The 20,013-nt window shown below is 41.3% G+C and overlaps 1 protein-coding gene across 2 annotated transcripts in view; it reads left to right on the forward strand.

Annotated features, from left to right (window-relative positions):
- Positions 1-20,013, forward strand: part of HCN1 (hyperpolarization activated cyclic nucleotide gated potassium channel 1) — a 296,887-nt gene that overhangs the window by 151,428 nt on the left and 125,446 nt on the right. For both annotated transcript variants that reach the window (XM_075932483.1, XM_075932484.1), the window contains exon 3: positions 17,362-17,523. In XM_075932483.1, coding sequence (XP_075788598.1) covers positions 17,362-17,523 — 162 coding nt within the window. The remainder of the gene's footprint in view (positions 1-17,361; positions 17,524-20,013) is intronic.

Here is a 20,013-nt window from a genome sequence, read left to right on the forward strand (position 1 = left end):
GAATACATGGAAGGGTTTGGTACAATATAAAGGTTTTATCCAACATAATTAGGGATGGTTTCATTACTAGAGAGCAGCAAAGTTTATAATCATGGCATTTTAATATCTAGAAAAACTCTGGCTGGTCTCGGACTGATTTTTTGCTTGCCCTGGGCGTCAGACAGGGAAAATTTAGGAGGAAAACTCTTTAGTAGCTTGTAGCTACTGAGGGCTTTGGAATGTTAGAACATGTCCCAAGGAGATGGAGTAGTAGACATAGGAGGGATCTAAGTATTTGATAAATTGTTCATGCAGCTTGTCTCCAGAGTCATTTCACCATTGCATTGCATGATGCTACTCCACATAGAGTGCAGCCTTGCAGAACTGGCTAGTTTCCACGAAAGCTCATGATACCATCTACATGTTTTGTTAGTCTATAAAGTGCTACCAGACTATTTATTGTTTTTAAGTTTATCCTGTACAGCCATGGTCACGAATCCGTCGATCGCAATCGGCTGGTCGATTGGGAGGGCTCAACCAGTCTATCGCGAGGCGTTCGGGCCCCCCCCCCCATTTCTCCCCACCCACAGGAAGCCCCACTACCTACCTCCAGTGACAAAGGAAGTAGTGTCGGCTTCCTGCGGGGTGGATGGAAGTCCCACAGCTGCGTGCCACTTCCGGGGTTTCAGGAAGTGCGCTGGCTGCTCCCCTCCCCCAAACAGCCAACGCGTTACCTAAAAGGCCAGGTGTGTGGCATGCTGGGGACCTCCTGGGGGTGGGGGGAAGAGTTAGGAGTCCCCAGAAGAGGCACGCTCCGGGATTTGCTTTGCAGGGAGGAGGGTAGGAGTCTCCAGAGAGGCGCACGCCGGGGCGTCCCTCCTCTGTGGGGGTTGGGGAGAGGTTAGGAGTCCTCAGAGGAGGTGCGCTCCAGGGCTTCCTTCCTCTGTGGGGAGGAGTCCCCGGAGGAGGCGTGTACAGGGGACTCCCTGCCCCCACGCCCCCTCTGGCACCCTGCCCCCACCCTAGCACTCTGTCCCCTGCTCCCACTGGTACCCTGATCTCACCCCAGCACCCTGTCCCATGTCCCCTGCAGCAGCACCCACTGGCAACCTGTTCTCCCCCCAGCACCCACTAACACCTTTTGCCAGTACCACATCCCCTGCTTCCACCAGCGCAGTTGGGGCCACATTAGTGAGGCTTGTGTGGTTTTGGAGGAGTTATTTTTTTGCATCTCACTTGTGTGGCCCCAACTGACTTTTCTGTCGGTCAGTAACCCCTGTCTCAAAACATGTTCTCCGCCCTTCTCGTAAATAAAGACAATGCAGAAACTTTTTTGTGTTTGACATAGTATTTTATTTAAAAATGAAGCCTGGCCAACAAACCCCTAATTGGGGCCAAACCCCCATCTGGTACATAACACTCCTTTACTGCCCTCCCCCCCAACCACAAATCTGACCCTATCATACACTGGAACCACCTGTCCTGAGCCTCTCTCATCCCCAAACTCTTGCACCCACACATCCTCAGTCTTCTGCCACAACACTTCGACACCCTCTATACACTGCAAAACTGTGTCCTGAGCTCATCATACTCCCAACCTCCCTGTCCTGAGCCCCTCACAAGTCCCAACCCAAACTCCTGTACCCTCACATCCCCAAGCCTGTGGCTTGCTCGGCACTCCAACCCTCCACCTGACCCCAGTACTCCTCAGCCAGGAATCCCCTCCCCAACCCAGCATCCCCTTCTCTACCTTCTCCTGCACCCAAATTCCCTCCCAGAGCTTGCACCTCTCACCCCATCCCATACCAAAATCCCTCATTCCCACCCTAAAGCCTGCACCTCCTATGTCAACCCAGTGAGGGTCCAGGGATGCGTTTGTTCCTCCGCTTTTTTTAGCAGAAGAGCAAACATGCTCTTTCGGCAACCCCTGTATTCCTCGTTTCTAAGAAATAAGGGGGCTTCCAAAAGAAGAGATTTTACTAACATTTGGCCCAGTCTAGACAGGCCAAATGTTGGGAAGACCTCTTCCTATAGAAAAATCGAAAAAACAGCAGTGTAGCTGTACCCTGGAAGTGTATATGGGCTGTGGATAGCAAGTGATGGAGAGGAGGAGAACAGAGAGGGAAGGGGTGGGGTCTTGGGGGAAGGATGGGGCTGTAGATCTTGGCTTGTTCTGACGTTTAAAAAGTTATATTGGGCGTAAAAAGTTTGGAGACCACTGCTGTACAGACTAACTCGGCTACCCCCTGAAGCTTCCGTTCACAGCATGTGTGCATCAGACAAAGACTGTGGGAATTAGACAGGAATGGGTGTCAGTTCAGGGCAGCTTCACCACCTTCAGTGTTTTAGCAAAGGCACCATTCTCAGGCTCCCCAGCCATTGGATTTCTTAGGTTGAGACCCATGTTTTCTTCCTTTTCAAATGGGATATTTTCACATAGCAGAGTTCCCTGCTTTCATTGCTATTCCCAGGACAGACAGGCCTGCCAAAGCTTGTTTTCTGTTCAGAGACAGCTAATTGCAAGACTGCCCACAGTTGTAGCTACCACATAGTTCTTTTTGTACACACCTATTTTATTCTTTTAAGGTAAAAAACTACCAAGAGATTATATTAAAAACAATAAAAGAACCTTCCCTGCTTGCTAATAAGCTTAGCAGAGATCATCCCCTTCATTTTGATGAGGGTGTAGATTAGTGGTTAGTCCTTTAGTTCTTCCAATGTCTCCCTAGGGATTGGGGCCTGCCTTGGATCAGAGGTGATCTCAGTTGCTGCTTCAGATAGGTGGCACTAAGCCAGTTTAAAACAAGGCTATTGGTCCAAAGAATCCTCTCTTTGTCTGTTGGTGCCTGGAAAATACGGCTTGAACTAGTGTATGTGGATCTTTCCTTGGACATGTCCTTCATATTTTGGGATATTATCAGTCACAAATAGGTTTAACAAGACTCAAGGATCACTTCTCCCCACACTATAAGGTCAAAAAATCTATGAAATGGGGAGTAGTAAAATAATACTTCAGACTGAGAGATGGAGTAACTTCCAGGGTATAGCTGTGCTTCAAACAAAGCCCAGGTTCTAACTCAGGTTTGAGTCCAAACCTATCATCTACACACAAATCTGTCTCACTTGGGTAAATAGTAAGTATCAGAACCCTGACCCTAAGATCCTGCTATGATTGGTGGGTCAGAGCCCCTCGGATTCACAGAGCCCTGCAAATGTGGATGCAGATACAAATTTTTATATTCAGGAAGAGCTCTATGGATCCAAACCCCATCATTTTGCAGTCTGGATGTAGGTCAAGCTACAGAAGGTCTGTGCAGTGCAGTAGGGATGCGATACTGTGAGGCTACGTCTATACTGCAGAGTTTTTGTGCAAAAAACTTGTGGAGCGTCCACACTACAAGTGCGTTCTTGCTCAAGAAAAAATACAGTAAATAGTAAGAACACAAGGCTTTTTCAACAAGAGTTATCCCTCTTTCTATGAGGAACAAGCCTTTTTGAGCAAGAGCTCTTGTGCAAAAAGGCATGTGTGGTCAGGCAACAGGGTTTCTTGCACAAGAAACCCCTATGGCTAAAGTGGCCATCAGAGCTTTCTTGCACAAGAGAGTGTTCACCCTGCCATGGATGCTCTTGTGCAAAAGCACATGGCAGTGTGGACACGCTTTTGCACAAAAACTTTTTGTGCAAAAACTCCTGCAAAAAGTTCTAGCGCAAGAAGCCTGCAGTGTAGACGTAGCCACACTGTAAAATCCAGGTTCAGCAATGCAGAGTGGATAATGAAGTGCAGGCAAGTCCACAAGGTTCCACGGGCCCAGGTTTACAATACTGTGTAGATATACCCCCAGGGTGCATCTAGACTGGCAAGATTTTGTGCAAAAGCGGCCGCTTTAGACTCCTGGTCTAAAATTTATGGTTTTCTTAGGTACACCATTCGTCGTGGTCTGGACACCATTTTTGTGTGCAAACGGAATACAGCAGCAACCATTATCATGTACATTGGGAATTTTAAAAAGGCAGTGCTGATGATGGGGGGGGGGGGGGGCAAAGGGGACAGTTGCCACAGAACCCAGTGATGTAAAAGAGCCTGGGGCTCTGAGACCATAAAATCACTGCCAGAGCTCAGTGCAGCATTGTCCAGGCAGCTCTGAGAGCTGACGGGGAAGCACAGTCCATATGGGGTATGTCTATGCTACCCCGCTAATTCGAACTAGCAGGATAATGTAGGCATACCTCACTTGCAAATGAAGCCCGGGATTTGAATTTCCCGGGCTTCATTTGCATAAGCGGGGAGCCGCCATTTTTAAAACCCCGCTGGTTCGAACCCCATGCAGCGCGGCTACAAGGGGCACAAACTAAGTAGTTCGAACTAGGCTTCCTAGTTCGAACTACCGTTACTTCTCGTGAAATGAGGAGTAATGGTAGTTCGAACTAGGAAGCCTAGTTCGTGCCCCGTGTAGCCGCGCTGCACGGGGTTCGAACCAGCGGGGTTTTAAAAATGACGGCTCCCCGCTTATGCAAATGAAGCCCGGGAAATTCAAATCCCGGGCTTCATTTGCAAGTGCGGTATGCCTACATTACCCTCCTAGTTCGAACTTGGAGGGTAGTGTAGACATACCCTATAGCACCGAGAGTGGCTTCCGCTAGCCCCGCCCATTCTGCTCTTTCCAGGTGGCCCACAACTAAATCCACTACCACATTGCCCAGGACTGGGTGAAGTCTGTCTCCATCCCTGTATAAGGGGCACTTTTTCAAAGCTTAACTGAATGTGAATATAATGTTAAGGTGAGAAATGTTATGTTTTTGTTTTATTTTGGCTGATAATAGCAGTTGTTGATAAATTTATAAAGGACAGGTCCATCACTGGCAATTGGTTTTGTCAGAAGCTGAGAGTGGCTGACAGAGGATGGATTGGTAGATATTCTTTTTCCTTTGGGGGCACTCAGCATTGTGCCACTGTCAGGAGACACAATACTGGGCTAGATAGACCTTTGGTTTAATGCAATATTGCCATTCTCATGCTCATGCTCTTGTGTTCTGTATCAAACTTGTATTCTTGGATTTCACTTTCATACCCAGCTTTGTTTGGATTTTAAAACAAAGCAAAATACCCAGCTTGTGTTTATATGGAACTAATAGGCACAGATTAGATGGTTTAAAAACCTGTATCACTGTCACATCTCATAATTCAGTTGTTAATGTAACCATATTGATTAGTGGTGTTATTTAAACTAGCCTACAACTAGTTCAACACTATTAAATATTTTCATCAACAAAATTGATGATGTAAAATTGGTACTGGAAAAAAATTGCAGATGATACAAAGATAGTTGGGGTAGTAAATAATGAGGAGGACAGGCTGTGGTTAGAGTGATTTGAATTGGTTAAATGCCCCAAATCCAACAAAATGTGTTTTAATGTAACCCCATGCACAGTTATACATCAGTGAGCCAAGAATACACGTTACATTTACAGGATAGGACTCTGTCTTAGAAAGCACTGACTCAGAGAAGAATTCAGCAGTCACTGAATTGAATTGCCTCAACACGAGCTCTCAGTGAAATGCTATGTCAAAGGGGGCAAATGGGATCCTTTGTTGAAAAAGGAGAATATTAAGCAGAGGAAGGGAAGAGATCAGTTCTCTATACACAGCATTAGTAAGACAACTACTAGATGACTGTGTCCCGTTCTGGTATCTACACTTAAAGAAGGATGTGGAAATACTGAAGAGAATTCAAAGGTGACACACAAGAAAGATCCTGCCAACTCTGAGCGAAGCTGAGATTTTTTTTTTCCATCTTGATGTAATCTCATTTTCTTAAACTATCCTATTAAAATCGCTAGGATTGCTTTCAGTAGTTGCCGGGAGAGGCATGCCAATTCTAGGAGACTGAGATTCCAGGGTCAATCCTCAAAGGTTGGCAACCGTTTCCAGAGGGGAGCAGGGTCCAAGTGGAAGCCTCTGCAACCAACATCAAGGCCGAACATTCAGGAGCACCATGGGCCAAGAGGGGTCACTGCTTCTCCTCACACCTTCCCCCCCATCACAGCGCAGAAGTCTGTGACCACAAGAAAAGCGCCTGGTGGCTGCATGCAGCCATGGTGGTCACAAGTGAGAAATACTGATCTAGAGAGTGTTTCTGTTTTAGTGCTATGGGGTTGTTTGTGTTTGCTGGATGTAAAACAGTATTTCTTATATCAGTGGTTTCAAAATTGTTAGACTTTGTGGAAGAAGTTAGTTAATTCACACGGCATTGATTAATTTGCTGCATAAAATATATATGGCATTAAGCTTGCTTTCTGAGCTCTACTAGACCTTTCCAACACCTGCCCAATTCCTTTTCTAGAAAATTAGTTGTGTTCTATTTTGCATGTTTAATCAAGACTTAGAGCCTTTCCCGCATTTATATGTGGTGGTGTAGTTCCTTTTGCTACTCACAAATTGGCTTCCATTTCTGTATGCCTTGAAGTGGAATAAATGTGGCCTGTGTAATAAAATTGAATGTCAGAGTGACGAGATCTAGAAAAGGATTTTAAAAGGTTACTTAAAAGATGCTGCCCTCAACTCTTTTTTTTCAGACATGTTTGATTAAAAATAGTTTGTTCTGTTTGTTAAAACTCTGGTGCTTTCCCTCTAGGGTTAGCTAAAATGAATGCAGATTGTTGTACTTGTCAGCATTTCAAAATTATAACTATAACTAGATGAAATAGTGTTGTATACCTTTCCCCGCTATGTAATTATTAGCTATAAAATATGTATGATAAAATTAACTACATATATCAAGATGCAGTTGACTACACAAAGCTACCATTTAGGCGTATCCAAGCATCCCAATCAGTAGGTGTTTACAGGATACTTTTCGAAACATACTTTAAGTTTAGCATTTTGTAATGTTAGAAAATATATAGACCTCTCAGGCCAGATTTGTCTTCCACTGAGGTCAACTGAAAAGACTGTTGTGACAGTTGGTTCGGGATTATCGGTGTCTCACTGATCTTTACAGAGAATTCTCTTGGTCATCAGTATCTGTGGGTATGTCTACACTACAAAGTTAGTTCGAACTAACGGACGTTAGTTCGAACTAACTTTAATAGGCGCTACACTAGCGCTCCGCTAGTTCGAATTTAAATTGAACTAGCAGAGTGCTTAGTTCTAACTAGGAAAACCTCATTTTACGAGGATTAAGCCTAGTTCGAACTAGCTAGTTCTTATTAAGGGGTGTGTAGCCCCTTAATTCGAACTAGTGGGAGGCTAGCCCTCTCCAGGTTTCCCTGGTGGCCACTCTGGCCAACACCAGGGAAACTCGTCTGCCCCCCTCCCGGCCCCGGACCCCTTAAAGGGGCACGGGCTGGCTACGGTGCCCGTGCCAGGTGCAAGCCTGCCAGCACCCAGCCAGCAGACCCTGCACCTGGCACGGATCGAGCCACCCACCCGATGCCCCCCAGCCCTCCCCCTCTTCCTGGGACCAGGCTGGCGGCTCTCGGGAGCTTGCCCGGGACCGCAAGAGGCGGGCACCCGCCTGGGCTAGTGCGGACATCGTGGACCTCGTCCACAACCTCCGCACTAGGCACAGGAAAGTGGCCGTCTAGGGCAGGAGAGCTGCCAGCCTGGCCACCCAGGAGCAGGTGTGCATGAAAATCAAGGTGGTCCACTGAGACCCCCGACCCTGAGTCATGAGCTTACAATGGCCGTCCTGGGTCAGACCAAAGGTCCATCTAGCCCAGTAGCCTGTCTGCCGACAGCGGCCAACCCTAGGGACCCTGGAGGGGATGGACCGAAGACAGTGACCAAGCCATTTGTCTCGTGCCATCCCTCTCCAGACTGCCACAAATCTTGGTCAGGGACACCACTCCTACCCCTGGCTAATAGCACTCCATGGACCCAACCTCCATCACTTGATCTCACTTCCCTTTAAACTCTGTTCTAGTTCTAGCCTTCACAGCCTCCTGCAGCAAGGAGTTCCATAGGTTGACTCTTTGCTTTGTGAAGAACAACTTTCTGTTACTAGTTTGAAGCCTGCTACCCATTCCTTTCCTTTGGTGTCCTCTAGTCCTTCTATTATGGGAACTAATGAAGAACTTTTCTGTTTGCACCCTCTCCACCCAACTCCTGCTTTTAGAGACCTCTATCCTGTCCCCCCCCCCCCCCCGTCTCCTCTTTTCTAAGCTGAAAAGTCCCAGTCTCTTTAGCCTCTCTTCATATGGGACCTGTTCCCAACCCCTGATCATTTTAGTTGCCCTCCCCTCTCCCAGCCTCTCTCTTCCCCTCTCTCACCTCCTTTTCCCAGTCTCTCCCAGTTTTGTTCAATAAAGACAGAATCCATTTTTGAACACAATTGTCCTTTATTTTGTACATCAAGAAAAGGGGCTAGGGAAGGGGAAGTGGAAGGAGCTGAGGGAGGAATGGGGTACGCACCCCCGATGGGGAGGACTGAGCTGGCTCTGCGGGCTTCTGGGGGTGGAAGCTCTCCTGTAGTCCCCCAATTGCCCCCTCTCCCCAGATGGCAGCCTGCGGCAAGTGCAGCCGGTCTGATGGCCGAGTGCTGTGATGTGCCCAGTGTGGGTACTCCGGGCAATCCAAGCCAGGACTGCTTTGCAAGTGGGACACCCTGAGAACTGTCTGTCCGGGGTGGGGGTCGGGACCCTTTAAGCACAGCCCTCGGCTAGCCTGAGACAGCATCTCCACGCTCTAAGTCCTCCTCTGATGCCCTGCCGGCACTGCTTCCGGCCATCCTTAAGCCCTGTTCAGGGTCCACTTAATGTGGACATGCTAGTTCGAATTAGCAAAACACTAATTCGAACTAGTTTTTAGTTCTAGATGCGTTAGTTCGAATTAGCTTAGTTCGAATTAACTAATTCGAACTAAGTTAGTTCGAATTAGCGCTGTAGTGTAGACGTACCCTGAATTACATATTGTAGAGGGTATGAAATATCAATGTAGAGAATGCCAAAGAGCTCTCACTGATTTGAATGGACCCCTTCAAGCCTGTATAAAGGATGTCCAAAAATGGTTTCAATCTCTCTCCCTCTTTAAATTATTTTATTTCTTGTGGAGCTTTCCCACTGAATATCATCTTGCTGGAGACCAAATAAAAACTAAGCTCAGACAAGAGATCTGGGTGTTATAACTTTTAGTCTGTCACCATTTGCTGCTCTAAATGGTAAAACCAGTAATTTCAGGTGGATACAGAGAAGGAAGCAGAAAGACTGTAATTTTTATTACCAATATTCATTCCATGGAGTCTGTTTTCATGTTCTATTGTTGAACTTGCAATTTGATTTCAGAAAAATCTCAGGAATTACTGTCCACAAGCAATTTGTGGGAGAAGTCTAGGTTGAATATTAAGAAAAACTATTTTACTAAGAGGGTGATGAAGCACCGAAATGGGTTAGCTCCAGAAGCTGTGGATTTAGTTGGGGTTGGTCCTGCTTTGGGCATGACCTCTTGAGGTCTCTTCCAAATCTGTGATTCTATGACCTTTTCTGATGTGCCCATAGTAGCTATTTAATATTTCAGGCTCTGTGCATAGTTTCCTTTAGTTTAAGTGTCATGTCATATTTTGCCTGCAACTTGAGGGATAAATCTTGATCTGAGGATTAAAAGAAAGATATAGTTGCCAATTGTACCAGCCTTTCAATATTGAGCACCTTTGGTACCAAGGTAGTTTTATAGAGTGGTGGTGGAGAAAAGAGATCTCTGCAGTGGAGCAAGTAAACAAACATTCTTACTTGTATGAGAGGAGAGGCCATGTGACCTCCCCATATGACCCTCTATATGACACTGTCCTACCTCCAGCCCAGGTCTTCCCTTCCCCTAGCTATCCCATATTATCTGGGAGGGTTGGGGGTGATCTGGCAGCCAGAGGAACTACTGGTTGTTCTGCTTCTTTTCCACTGACCCTCCCGATGGGGAAAGGAGCAAAACTCCCAGCCCACAGAGCTGCCACACCTGTGTACAGTGCTGGTGGGGAAGTCTGGGAGTATTGCTCCTTTCCCCATTGGGAGGGGCAGTGGAGAAAGGAGTAAAACTGTCTGCCCTCCCCACCCAGACCTATACACAGACATGGCAGCTTTCTGTTATGGGGTATCAGACTGGAACCAGTCTCCTTGTGCCACTGAGTAGGTGAACAAATTTCATGCCATCACAGTGTGTAACACATTTTCCAGTCACTCCTTGGATTTTTGCCTTTCCCTGAGAGTTAATGGACATTTACCCTAAACAACCTAAAAATCAACGTAGAGTAGCAGGGATTAACTGACTGCATTCCTTGACATGGAGTTCAGTAGAGTTTATACTCTTTTAGTGAGAATATATACACACTATTAACTTAATATGACAGCTCTTCAGTGTCATTAAGGAAGTGAGCTGGTAGTTAGGATTGCAAAAGTTCTTTGTCTTATCTCAAAAATCAGAGCTTGCAGAATTTCTGTACTTTGAAGTATGCACTGCATTGTAAATATGGGAAGGCAGGAGTCTGCTTTCTCCTTTGCATGTGGGAGTGAAAAGAGTCATTAATAAAGTGTGAGTGAAAGCTGAGATAATCATGAAAGCTCTTTGACTCTTAGAGCAAATTTCTATTCTTAACAAGCAGGTGTTGGTAAAACATTCATAGTTGAACTCACCCCAGGGTTACATTTCAGCCATGTTAAATTAAAGGGTCCTTGTCTGTGTAGGTTAGGAAGAAAACTTCAGGTTTAAATGCTGCGGAAAGAAATTATAAAATTAATATAAAATTATTAGTTTTTCCAAACCATAAATGTTAACATTGGTAATTCATAAAGGCCAGATAGCAAAATTGACAAATTCTAGGAAGAAGTAATATCTTCATCTAATCAAAGTTAAATACAGATTGTAATAAAAATAAAAAAGGACAGAAAAACAGTGTAAAATACACTAGACTTAGATTTTATTTCTCCCTTGATTTAGTAATTTAAGTTAGTGTTAGTAAAAATCCCAAATAAAAGTGGTCTGATTTTCAAAGGTGTTGATACCTGCAGCTCTGAGCGACTTAAACAGGATTTGTAGGTGCAGTGCACTTATGAAAATGAGGCCACTTATATTTAGATGTCCAAGCATGGATTTAGTAACCTAACTTTAGGCACAAATGTTTGAAGGTTTTAGCTATTACTTTTATCTTGACAGTGTCTCTTTTACCATTAAAGGATCTGGCTTAAACTCTTGGTCCCACAGAATAAGAGTCAGGTTTCCCGAGTCCTATTTCTGGCTCTCTTATGGCTGCTTTGCTGCTGTTTGGCCATGTAACTAATGGTTAAAATCAGGAGGACTGTAGATTTCTCTTATCCTTTCGGTGCCTCTGTTACTATGTAGGTACATTTTATTGTCCCATTATAAACGCCTTATAGAGGACAGTTTTGATGAGGCTTAATTCATTGATTGTTTGTAAAGTACTTTCTGATACCTTGTATGTATACTAGTGCCAGTACATCTTCTAGTAAGTATTGTTATGGCTTTTAATTTACTTCCATATATGACAATTGTTCTACTATGCAATTGGAAAATATTACCTGATAGAATTGGATTTCCACGTTAGATTGCCTACCCTGTAAATGAAAAATATATCAACAGGATATTTATTAATGCTGTGACTGAATGTAGTGGAGTTCAAGCCAGTCGACACATTGGAATCAAATGGGCTCAACACATACATACATTTTTTTAATTTCATTTGTATCTGTAGTTTGTTTACAAGTTCAAACCATGGTTCTGGTGATGTTCTATAAAATTCTAAGTAGTTTGGGATCCTGGTATTTTGAGAATTCACATCTCACTACCTGCTATACTTTGATACTTGATATGCTTTGGGTTGCACAGGGTTATAATGCCAATGTATAGATGAGAAGGGCTTGGTAGAAAGTTGTTTGTAGTGATGATGTGCAAATGTGAATTTTAGTGTTAAGATATGTTGTGAAACTTGTCTATTTAATTGGATCTTTTCAGGAAGTTTAACTTCTTTCAGGAAATCAAAATATAATGTTGGGGAGGAAAGTTTTGAAAACTTTTCTATTTAAACTTTTTCTTTAAACTTTCTAGGAAACCAATGTATTTTTCAACAAAAGACTGAAAACCAGGTTTTTTTCCTTCCACCTGCTTTTTTACTGCTGTCACCACACCCCCTTTTTTTTAACCTGTTTCCATATTGCCACTTAGAAATGGAGGGAAAAAGGAAAAGTAGAGGAGGGTTAGCTAAATCTCAACATATCTTAATTGCCAGCTTCTGACAAAAACCAAAACACAGAAAACTTCAAAAGAAACAAACATTGTTTATGATAATTTTAATTTACAAAAAAATCAATTTTCATTGAATATGTATTCAAATATGTGCACTGGTTTATCTGAGTATTTTTATTATTTTTGTGTTATTCTTTAGATAATTCTGTACACTACAAAGATATTGTAATTAGCAATATAGAACATTACAATATGTAAACACTAAATGTATCAATAAGAGTGATAAAAATAGGATGGATAAAGAGTATAGGTGAAATGCTGATTTTAATATACCACAGTAAGCTACCTACATAACATTCAGAACCCAAAAAGCCATCTGTAATACTGATCCTGAATGCTAAGAAGCACAGAAGTCATTCCTTGAGTGAAAATTTTCACAAAGAATGAAACATTGCAGTGACTTACACTGACTATTCATTCCTCTTATGGAGTGTGTAGTCACTTCACATTTTCAATGCATGTTATTGCTTTTATAAATGTATGATCATTGCTGTAAAGGCACACCACTGATGAAGGGACAGACTCACTTGTATGGTGCCAAAAGGACACAACTTTATTTAGTCTGGCCATTGTTACAGGATAGACATTGGGATAGTCCTTGCCAAATCCAGCCAATCTAATGGTTTCTCAGTTTGCACACACATCTCAAGACCCAGGCACTACGGCCCAAAGATTTGAACACAGTGCCCCAACTAATAGGCTTAAATTTTAGCTTGCCTCTGTGATAACAGGATTATACTAATCTTTGTGATTTATAGCAGCCACATTAGGCTAACAAGCAGTTTAACCGGGCAACCAGGGTTTGATGCAGCCTTATGCTTCTTTTGTTATTGCATGCAGGCGCCATGTAAGTATCCCATAGGAGGGTTCATATAAATTTCCCTGGTAGTGCCATCACTCATTGGCTTTGTTATGCATCCTTCTATGCATTTCCCACATCATCTCAATGAGTAATATCTAGTTCAAAGGATCTAAAATAAAAATGAACCAAGCCTACACAAATTAACTTCTCCAAATTCTGGGAAAGCAAAAAGCCAAGATATGAGCTTTGCTTGTCAGGCCTTTCCCTAGCCCACAACTATGCCAAAGGTGGAACCTACAAGTGGAATGACTCTAATCATTTTTATGCACTCATGTCAGTTGGGTATCTGCACAACTGTTTTGGTGGCCTCAAGTAGTGCTTGCAATAGAGCCATGGGAGTTGGAAGATCTGTGTTCTTGTCCTTGCTTCATCAATGTAATGCTGTGTGAAGGCCAGAGCTCCAAATACTCAGCACCATCAATGAGAACAATATTTTCAGAAGAGCTGTTCTCCCATTTAGGCACCTAAAATCTTCCTCTTTCTTAACCTTAATAATCAACACTCCTAACATCATGCTTCTGACCAAATTTTCAGAAAATGTATCATCTAGTGTATTGAATTTTTTAAATGAAAATCTTGCCTCTGATTTGCTGTCTAAATGAAAGCCATGCTCCTTTTAAAAACGTGTCCAAATTGTGGAAGCTGACAGAGCTCTTCTAAATATCTAACCTTTAATCTTTTGCTTTTGTGTCTCCAGCTGTAAAACAGCGATGTTACTGTGTATTTTAGTACAATAATTTAAGAATCTGGGTTACAAAGTCTGTAGAAATCATGTATTAATAACTAAATTTTCCAATTTTGTTCATCACAGCTCAAATAGGCACTCTGACTGAAATCATGGCTCCAGTGGCCATCCTCCTACTTCAATTAGGCTGGGATTTCACCTTCAAGCGTATTTGATTGCTGTAAAAGTATCTTGATATCAATTCAGACAGTTGCCAATTGCAGCTTGGGGCATTCTGCAACAGTACAGCATTATTTGCTGTCAACTATTTTAAGTAAAGTTATTTCCTGACTAATCTTGAGTTGCATTCCATGCAATAAAAAACCCACAACTTTTTAATCAAAGCACAAGAATTATGGCTCTATTTAAAATTCCTGAAGAGCAAAATCTAGCAGCACTATTCATTTCCATTTGCAGTAGTTTCTCGTGAATTCTCAGTACCAGTTTGAGTTTTGACAGGAATAAAATGGTATTGGGGTAACACATGACATTTTGAATAATATTATTAAGGACGTGTCACACATTTCAAATAAAAATTGGGACTTGGAACAAATATTTTAACAAATACCTGGCTTGGGGAAAAAGTCTTTATATATAGTTTTAGTATCTAGAGAAGCAATTGAGTGTCCCATTTAGGTAATTTTTAATTTCAGATTGAAGAATCACTATCTTTTTTCAGTTTTAAAGTGGAACACACTCCATCTAACAGAAAATATCAGCAGTGTTTTGGAAGATGCCTCTGAAGGTGTTTTGGAAAATTTCATTTTTACTCTTTTACACCTGCAAATAATATAAACTATTTATTCAGTTTAGATATTTAATGGTTTACCAACACAAATTTCCATTTCCACGTGTAAAACATGTAAAACTGCATGTGCAAGTATGAAGGTAGTTTTTGAAATAATAGTCTTTTGTTTCTAAATTTAATTGATTCACAGATTTTAAGGCCAGAAGGGATCAAGGAACCATTATGATTATGTAGTCTGACCAGTTTCTATGCCAAGTAGGAGGTTCTTATTGCATCATGACAAAGAAGCTTATATTTGGAAGGCTACAGGGTCTTCCCTCTTCCTGTTTCCTCTCCAAGTCTTGACAGCAATTCAATCCTGTGTCTTTTTACTTCTTTTCCTTTGCTACCCTCTATCTCCATCTGCAGGAAAGTTCATTCTGTGAGGATGTGGAAAACTGTTTCCCATTTTCAGCAGCAATGTTTCCTACCTCAGTTTGAGATGGGATATATATTCTATTTACAAGTCCCATCAAATTTTGGTAGGATAATGCATTCTTCACCTTCTTTCCTGAAATGTTAGGTGATGTTGATGTACACTGTTAAATAGTGGCACATTTTACCCTTGAGTGAGCTGCATTTCACAAGCAATTAAATTCAAATAAAAGATTAATTGTTTGGAAAATGTTTAAAGATAGTTTTTATTGTACGTTTCTTTCTAAATATAAGACCTAATTCTTACTTTGTATGTGGTCAACAAAGTGTCTGCTTCTGAACATGCTAATTATATCCAGCAAAATTGCCCTAAAAAAGCTATTGAATATATGTGGTATGTCAGTAGCTGCACATTCTCGCGCGCGCGCGCGCGTGTGTGTGTGTGTGTGTGTGTGTGTGTGTGTAGATTTTCTTCATTGTATGGACATTGCAGATGTTCGTCCAATGAAGGCATTAACAGAACACACTAATTAACAGGGCTTGACAAACCGCTGTTTCTACTCGCCCGTAGCTAGTAGATTTCAGCCGGTCGCTCCGTGTGCCCCATTCACCAACACTGCGCGCATGCGCAGTGTCGGTCTAGCACATGCACGGTGTGGGGCTGGCGAGTAGCTATCACCACAGTTTGTTGAACCCTGCTAATTAAAATGTGGTGGCCCAAGTGTTTTGGAAATTGGAATACATTAGGAAATTAATAGTGTTTAACAGTCATGGCCAAGTCTACACTAGGAAAGTCTTTCAAAATTATTAAATTCAGCTTAATAACTCCTGATGTAACACATTCGAACTAATGTGTGTACACCATGGAAAAGCCTCAAAATTAGTCCAAGGCAGTCTCTGTTAATGTGGACACACTACCTCAGACTTGGAGCCCCAGGAAGCACTGGGGAATAATTAGTCTGAATTACTCTGGGGAGTAATTATTTCAAAATAGTGGCACCAAAGTGTCCACGATGCCATTATTTTGAAATACCTATTTTGGAATTAGCGTTATTCCTGATGAAAAGTAGGAGCACAGATTTTGCATTTCATGGTCTGTTATTTTGAAATAATGGGCTTGGTAGTATGGACACTCCACTTAAAAATTAGACTTTGGGGGGTTATTTTGAAATCCTAGTGTCATAAAATCTACACTTCCATTTGTATGATTGTGGTATGGTGGGTCAGGTGTTTTGTGTACTGAATTGGTAAATAAACAATGATTATTGAGAATGTGACTGCAATATGATTAAAGGCTATTTCTTACTCTTCATTTTCTTCATTTTAATATTTAGCACATTTTGAGAAAGGACAGAACACACACATATATTAACATAAAGCAACAATGAAAACTGAGGGGAAAATGTGAAAATTTCTCATTTGAAGATTCTTAAATATTACAGTGAGAGGTACCTTAATACAGATTAAATAATATGTTAAATTAAATAGACATAACAAAGATATAAAGCTAGTTTTTTAGATCTAGTCATCTCCTTCACTGCATAATGTACCATATAGGTAGGTTAACATTTTGGGAATTATGCTGTTGTAGTAGTCTATTGTCAGAAAAGAATAACAGAGCAGAACAGTGTCGTTGCTCATTTAGCATTTTGGGTGCCTTTGTCTGTCTATAAGATGGAAATAGCAATTAACTACTTTCACTGGTAAGGAATAATTAATATTTGTTAAGCAATTTAAGATCTGCAGGTAAAGTCTTTAAATCATGATTTGAGGACTTCAGTAACTCAGCCAGAGGTTATGTGTTTGTTACAGGAATGTGCAGGAGATCAGAATAGATGATCATGATGGACCCTTCTGGTGCTAAAGTCTTTGAGTCTGTGAAAGGCACAAAATAATGACTTTGGGTGTGTCTAGACTACTGAGTTTTGTCGACAAAAGTGGACTTTTGTCGACAAAACTATACCAGCGTCTACACTACTGCTGAGTTCTGTCGACATAACGTCGACAGAACTCAGCAGTTTTGTCGACGCTGGTATACCTCATTTTACGAGGCATAACACCTTCTGTCGACAGAGTTCTGTCGACAGAAGGTGTTATTGCCTGAAGGGTTGCGTCTAGACTACAGGGTTCTGTCGACAAAGCAGCTTGCTTTGTCGACAGAACTCAATGTGTCTGGATGCTCTTTGTCGACAAAACACGGTAGTCTAGATGTACCCATAGTGTCAAACATTGACGCTATATGGGAAATAGTGTTGTGGTTTTATATGATGAATTAAATCCAAGAAAATCACAGTGTTGCTTGCTTCTCTTTAGTTTGCTTGGATGAAAGAAATCTCATGTTGTATTACCTGAATTTAATCACCCAAATAATCTGTCATTTTTATCTCCAGATTTTCCACATGACATATGATCTGGCCAGTGCTGTGGTGAGAATCTTTAATCTAATTGGAATGATGCTACTGCTTTGCCACTGGGATGGTTGTCTTCAGTTCTTAGTACCTTTACTTCAGGATTTCCCACCAGATTGCTGGGTGTCCCTAAATGGTATGGTTGTAAGTATTGTTCATTTTTCATTGTGTTTTTCAAACATTCTAAGTTATCTGTGAACTGCTAGTTTAAATTTGTAATGAAAAAGTATATAGTAATTACATTGCACTACAAGTTAACATGTAACCTTGCCTCTTTCTTTTTTTGGTTGACTAACTACATACTTCCTTGTAACCTGAGCTACCTAATCACAGCTAAAACTAGTTGTTTTCCATGACTGACCTAAATCATATGATATTTTGGTTTTAAGATAATTTTCTATCAATCACCTCTTTCTCAAGAAACAACCTAGAATAATATAGGATAAGATTTATTATTAACTTTAAAAAAGGATAATAGATAGGGCTGGCCAGAAAACTTTTCCAAATTTCACAAACATATGAAACTTTGGTTTTGTTCCCATGCGACAAAAGAGAAGGTTAGAAACAGCATGTCTAATTCTGAGCTAAGACTTGATTCTGGGTTTTCTATAGGGATGTAAAATATTAACTGGTTAACTGGTAACCCTTAATGGTGATCACCTTTCCTTCTCCCCTGAATCAATTAATTAGTTTAACATTATGTTTTACCAGTTAACCAATTAAGTGGGATTTTACATCCCTAGTGTTCTACTGACCTTAGATGTGGGAGACTCAAGCTCAGATTTCTGCTTTGAATTAAGCATAGCAGGCATAGGATCTCTGACATCCCATCTAAGTGTCCAACCAACCAGATGTTCTAGGTTCTTCCATTCTATTTTTCACTGACCAGAAATGGCAACTTTGGCCTGAGAAATCTTAACTACCAACATTTTGTCAAAAAAAAATACATTTTTCAACAGGAAAAAGTTTTGGATTTTTTTCCACCAGGTTGATTCAAAAGGCATTTTATCTATGTGTTGTTAGTCCAATTTTGCCTTCAGTTACATGATTGCAACATCCTGTGAGCCAAATCCTGAAGTTGTTGCCCAGCTTCTTCCAAACATTTACTTAGGCCAAATGTCCATGGGAATTTTTCCAAACAATGAGGTAAAATTTGGGGGGGGGGGGGGCGAGGGAGAGAGAGAGAGAGACTAGTTCAAGAGCAGAATTTGGCTGCATTTGTATAACTTCTCATCTGTTGTGAGAAAAATGGAACCACCGAGCTTTGGCAACTATCTTGAAGGCTGGCAGCTTCAAAGAGCAAGGTGGTATTGTATTGAAGACTTCAGATGATGAAGAATAGTTGATACAAAAGGGAATTTGTTAAAAAGATAGTAAAATGAAATATTTCCACCGTGTACTATATTCCACCATTAGGCCGCCTTATTATATGGGATAACATAATACTGTGTATATGGAAGAAAATGTGATGAAGAAAAAAATAAAAGGAAAAATTAACCCCCTCCCCATTTAGAAACAGATAAGCCAAACATCACAGAAACTAGGGACATTATCAAGTGACTAAAAGAACAATTTTTGGCAATATCTGTATCAGGTTGTTATGGTACAGGCAACAGCAAGGAAGTTTTAAGCAAGGAATCTCTGTTAGGATTTAAACCAAAGAGCCTCTGATCTAAAAGCAGCAACTCTATTACCAATACTTAATGCAAAAAAAAAAAAACCCCACCTTTTGTTGTCAGCAGTGGCAGCACTTATATCATGTTTCATACTTTTTGTTAAAATACATCATTACAGGCAATCACAATAACAGTGAGTAATACTTGGCCTTATTTTCAACTAACAAAAGCCATGCACATTTGAAATGGGGCTGTTCTGAGACTGTTTTCAAGCTCATCTGTTCCCTGATTTAAACATTATATGCATTTAAACGGCTTTCGTGAATCACCCCATGTACTGAGCACTTTCTTCTATAAAAGGCAGAGAAAGACAGAACAGACAGGTAGACAATTGTGTAGGCATGAATATTTGTCTCATTCAGCAGCAGAAGTTGGTCCAATAAAAGATAGTATCTCACCTAATTTGTTGGACGCTACATGGGATCATCATGTCTACAACAACAACCTGTCCTATCAAAAGAAACCCTGTCATTTCTAGAATTTAAGAGCTACAGGAGACATTCTTAATCAAAGAAAAATATTTCATACAGGTATATTTGTGTTTGTATGAAGTATCCAAAGGGCCAAATCATCATTTTTCAAATCAGATAAATAATTTTTGACAGTCTTTTACTTAATGGTAAGTACAATTTTGGACCGCAAAAATAAATTGCAGTAATAAAGGATGGAAACAATTTTGCTGAATAAAAGAATGGCAACAAAATATTTACAAAATTCCTGTAAGAAGTAGAGAGGTTAAAATGTGTTTAATCAGGTAAACATGTAACTACTGAGAATTTCAGTGGTTACATGGTTACTATACAAAAGGCTGGGGGACAAGTGGCTCCCTAGGAGCCCATTGTGTGAAGGGAGCTGGCTTTTAAGGTACAGGACTGCTCAAATCAAAATTGCAGTGTCATAATAACTTGTCATGAACTGGAAAAAAAATCCAAGAATAACACAACTACTATTGTCAGAA

Source organism: Pelodiscus sinensis, chromosome 6 (genome assembly GCF_049634645.1).
Source record: "Pelodiscus sinensis isolate JC-2024 chromosome 6, ASM4963464v1, whole genome shotgun sequence".
NCBI lineage: Eukaryota > Metazoa > Chordata > Testudines > Trionychidae > Pelodiscus > Pelodiscus sinensis.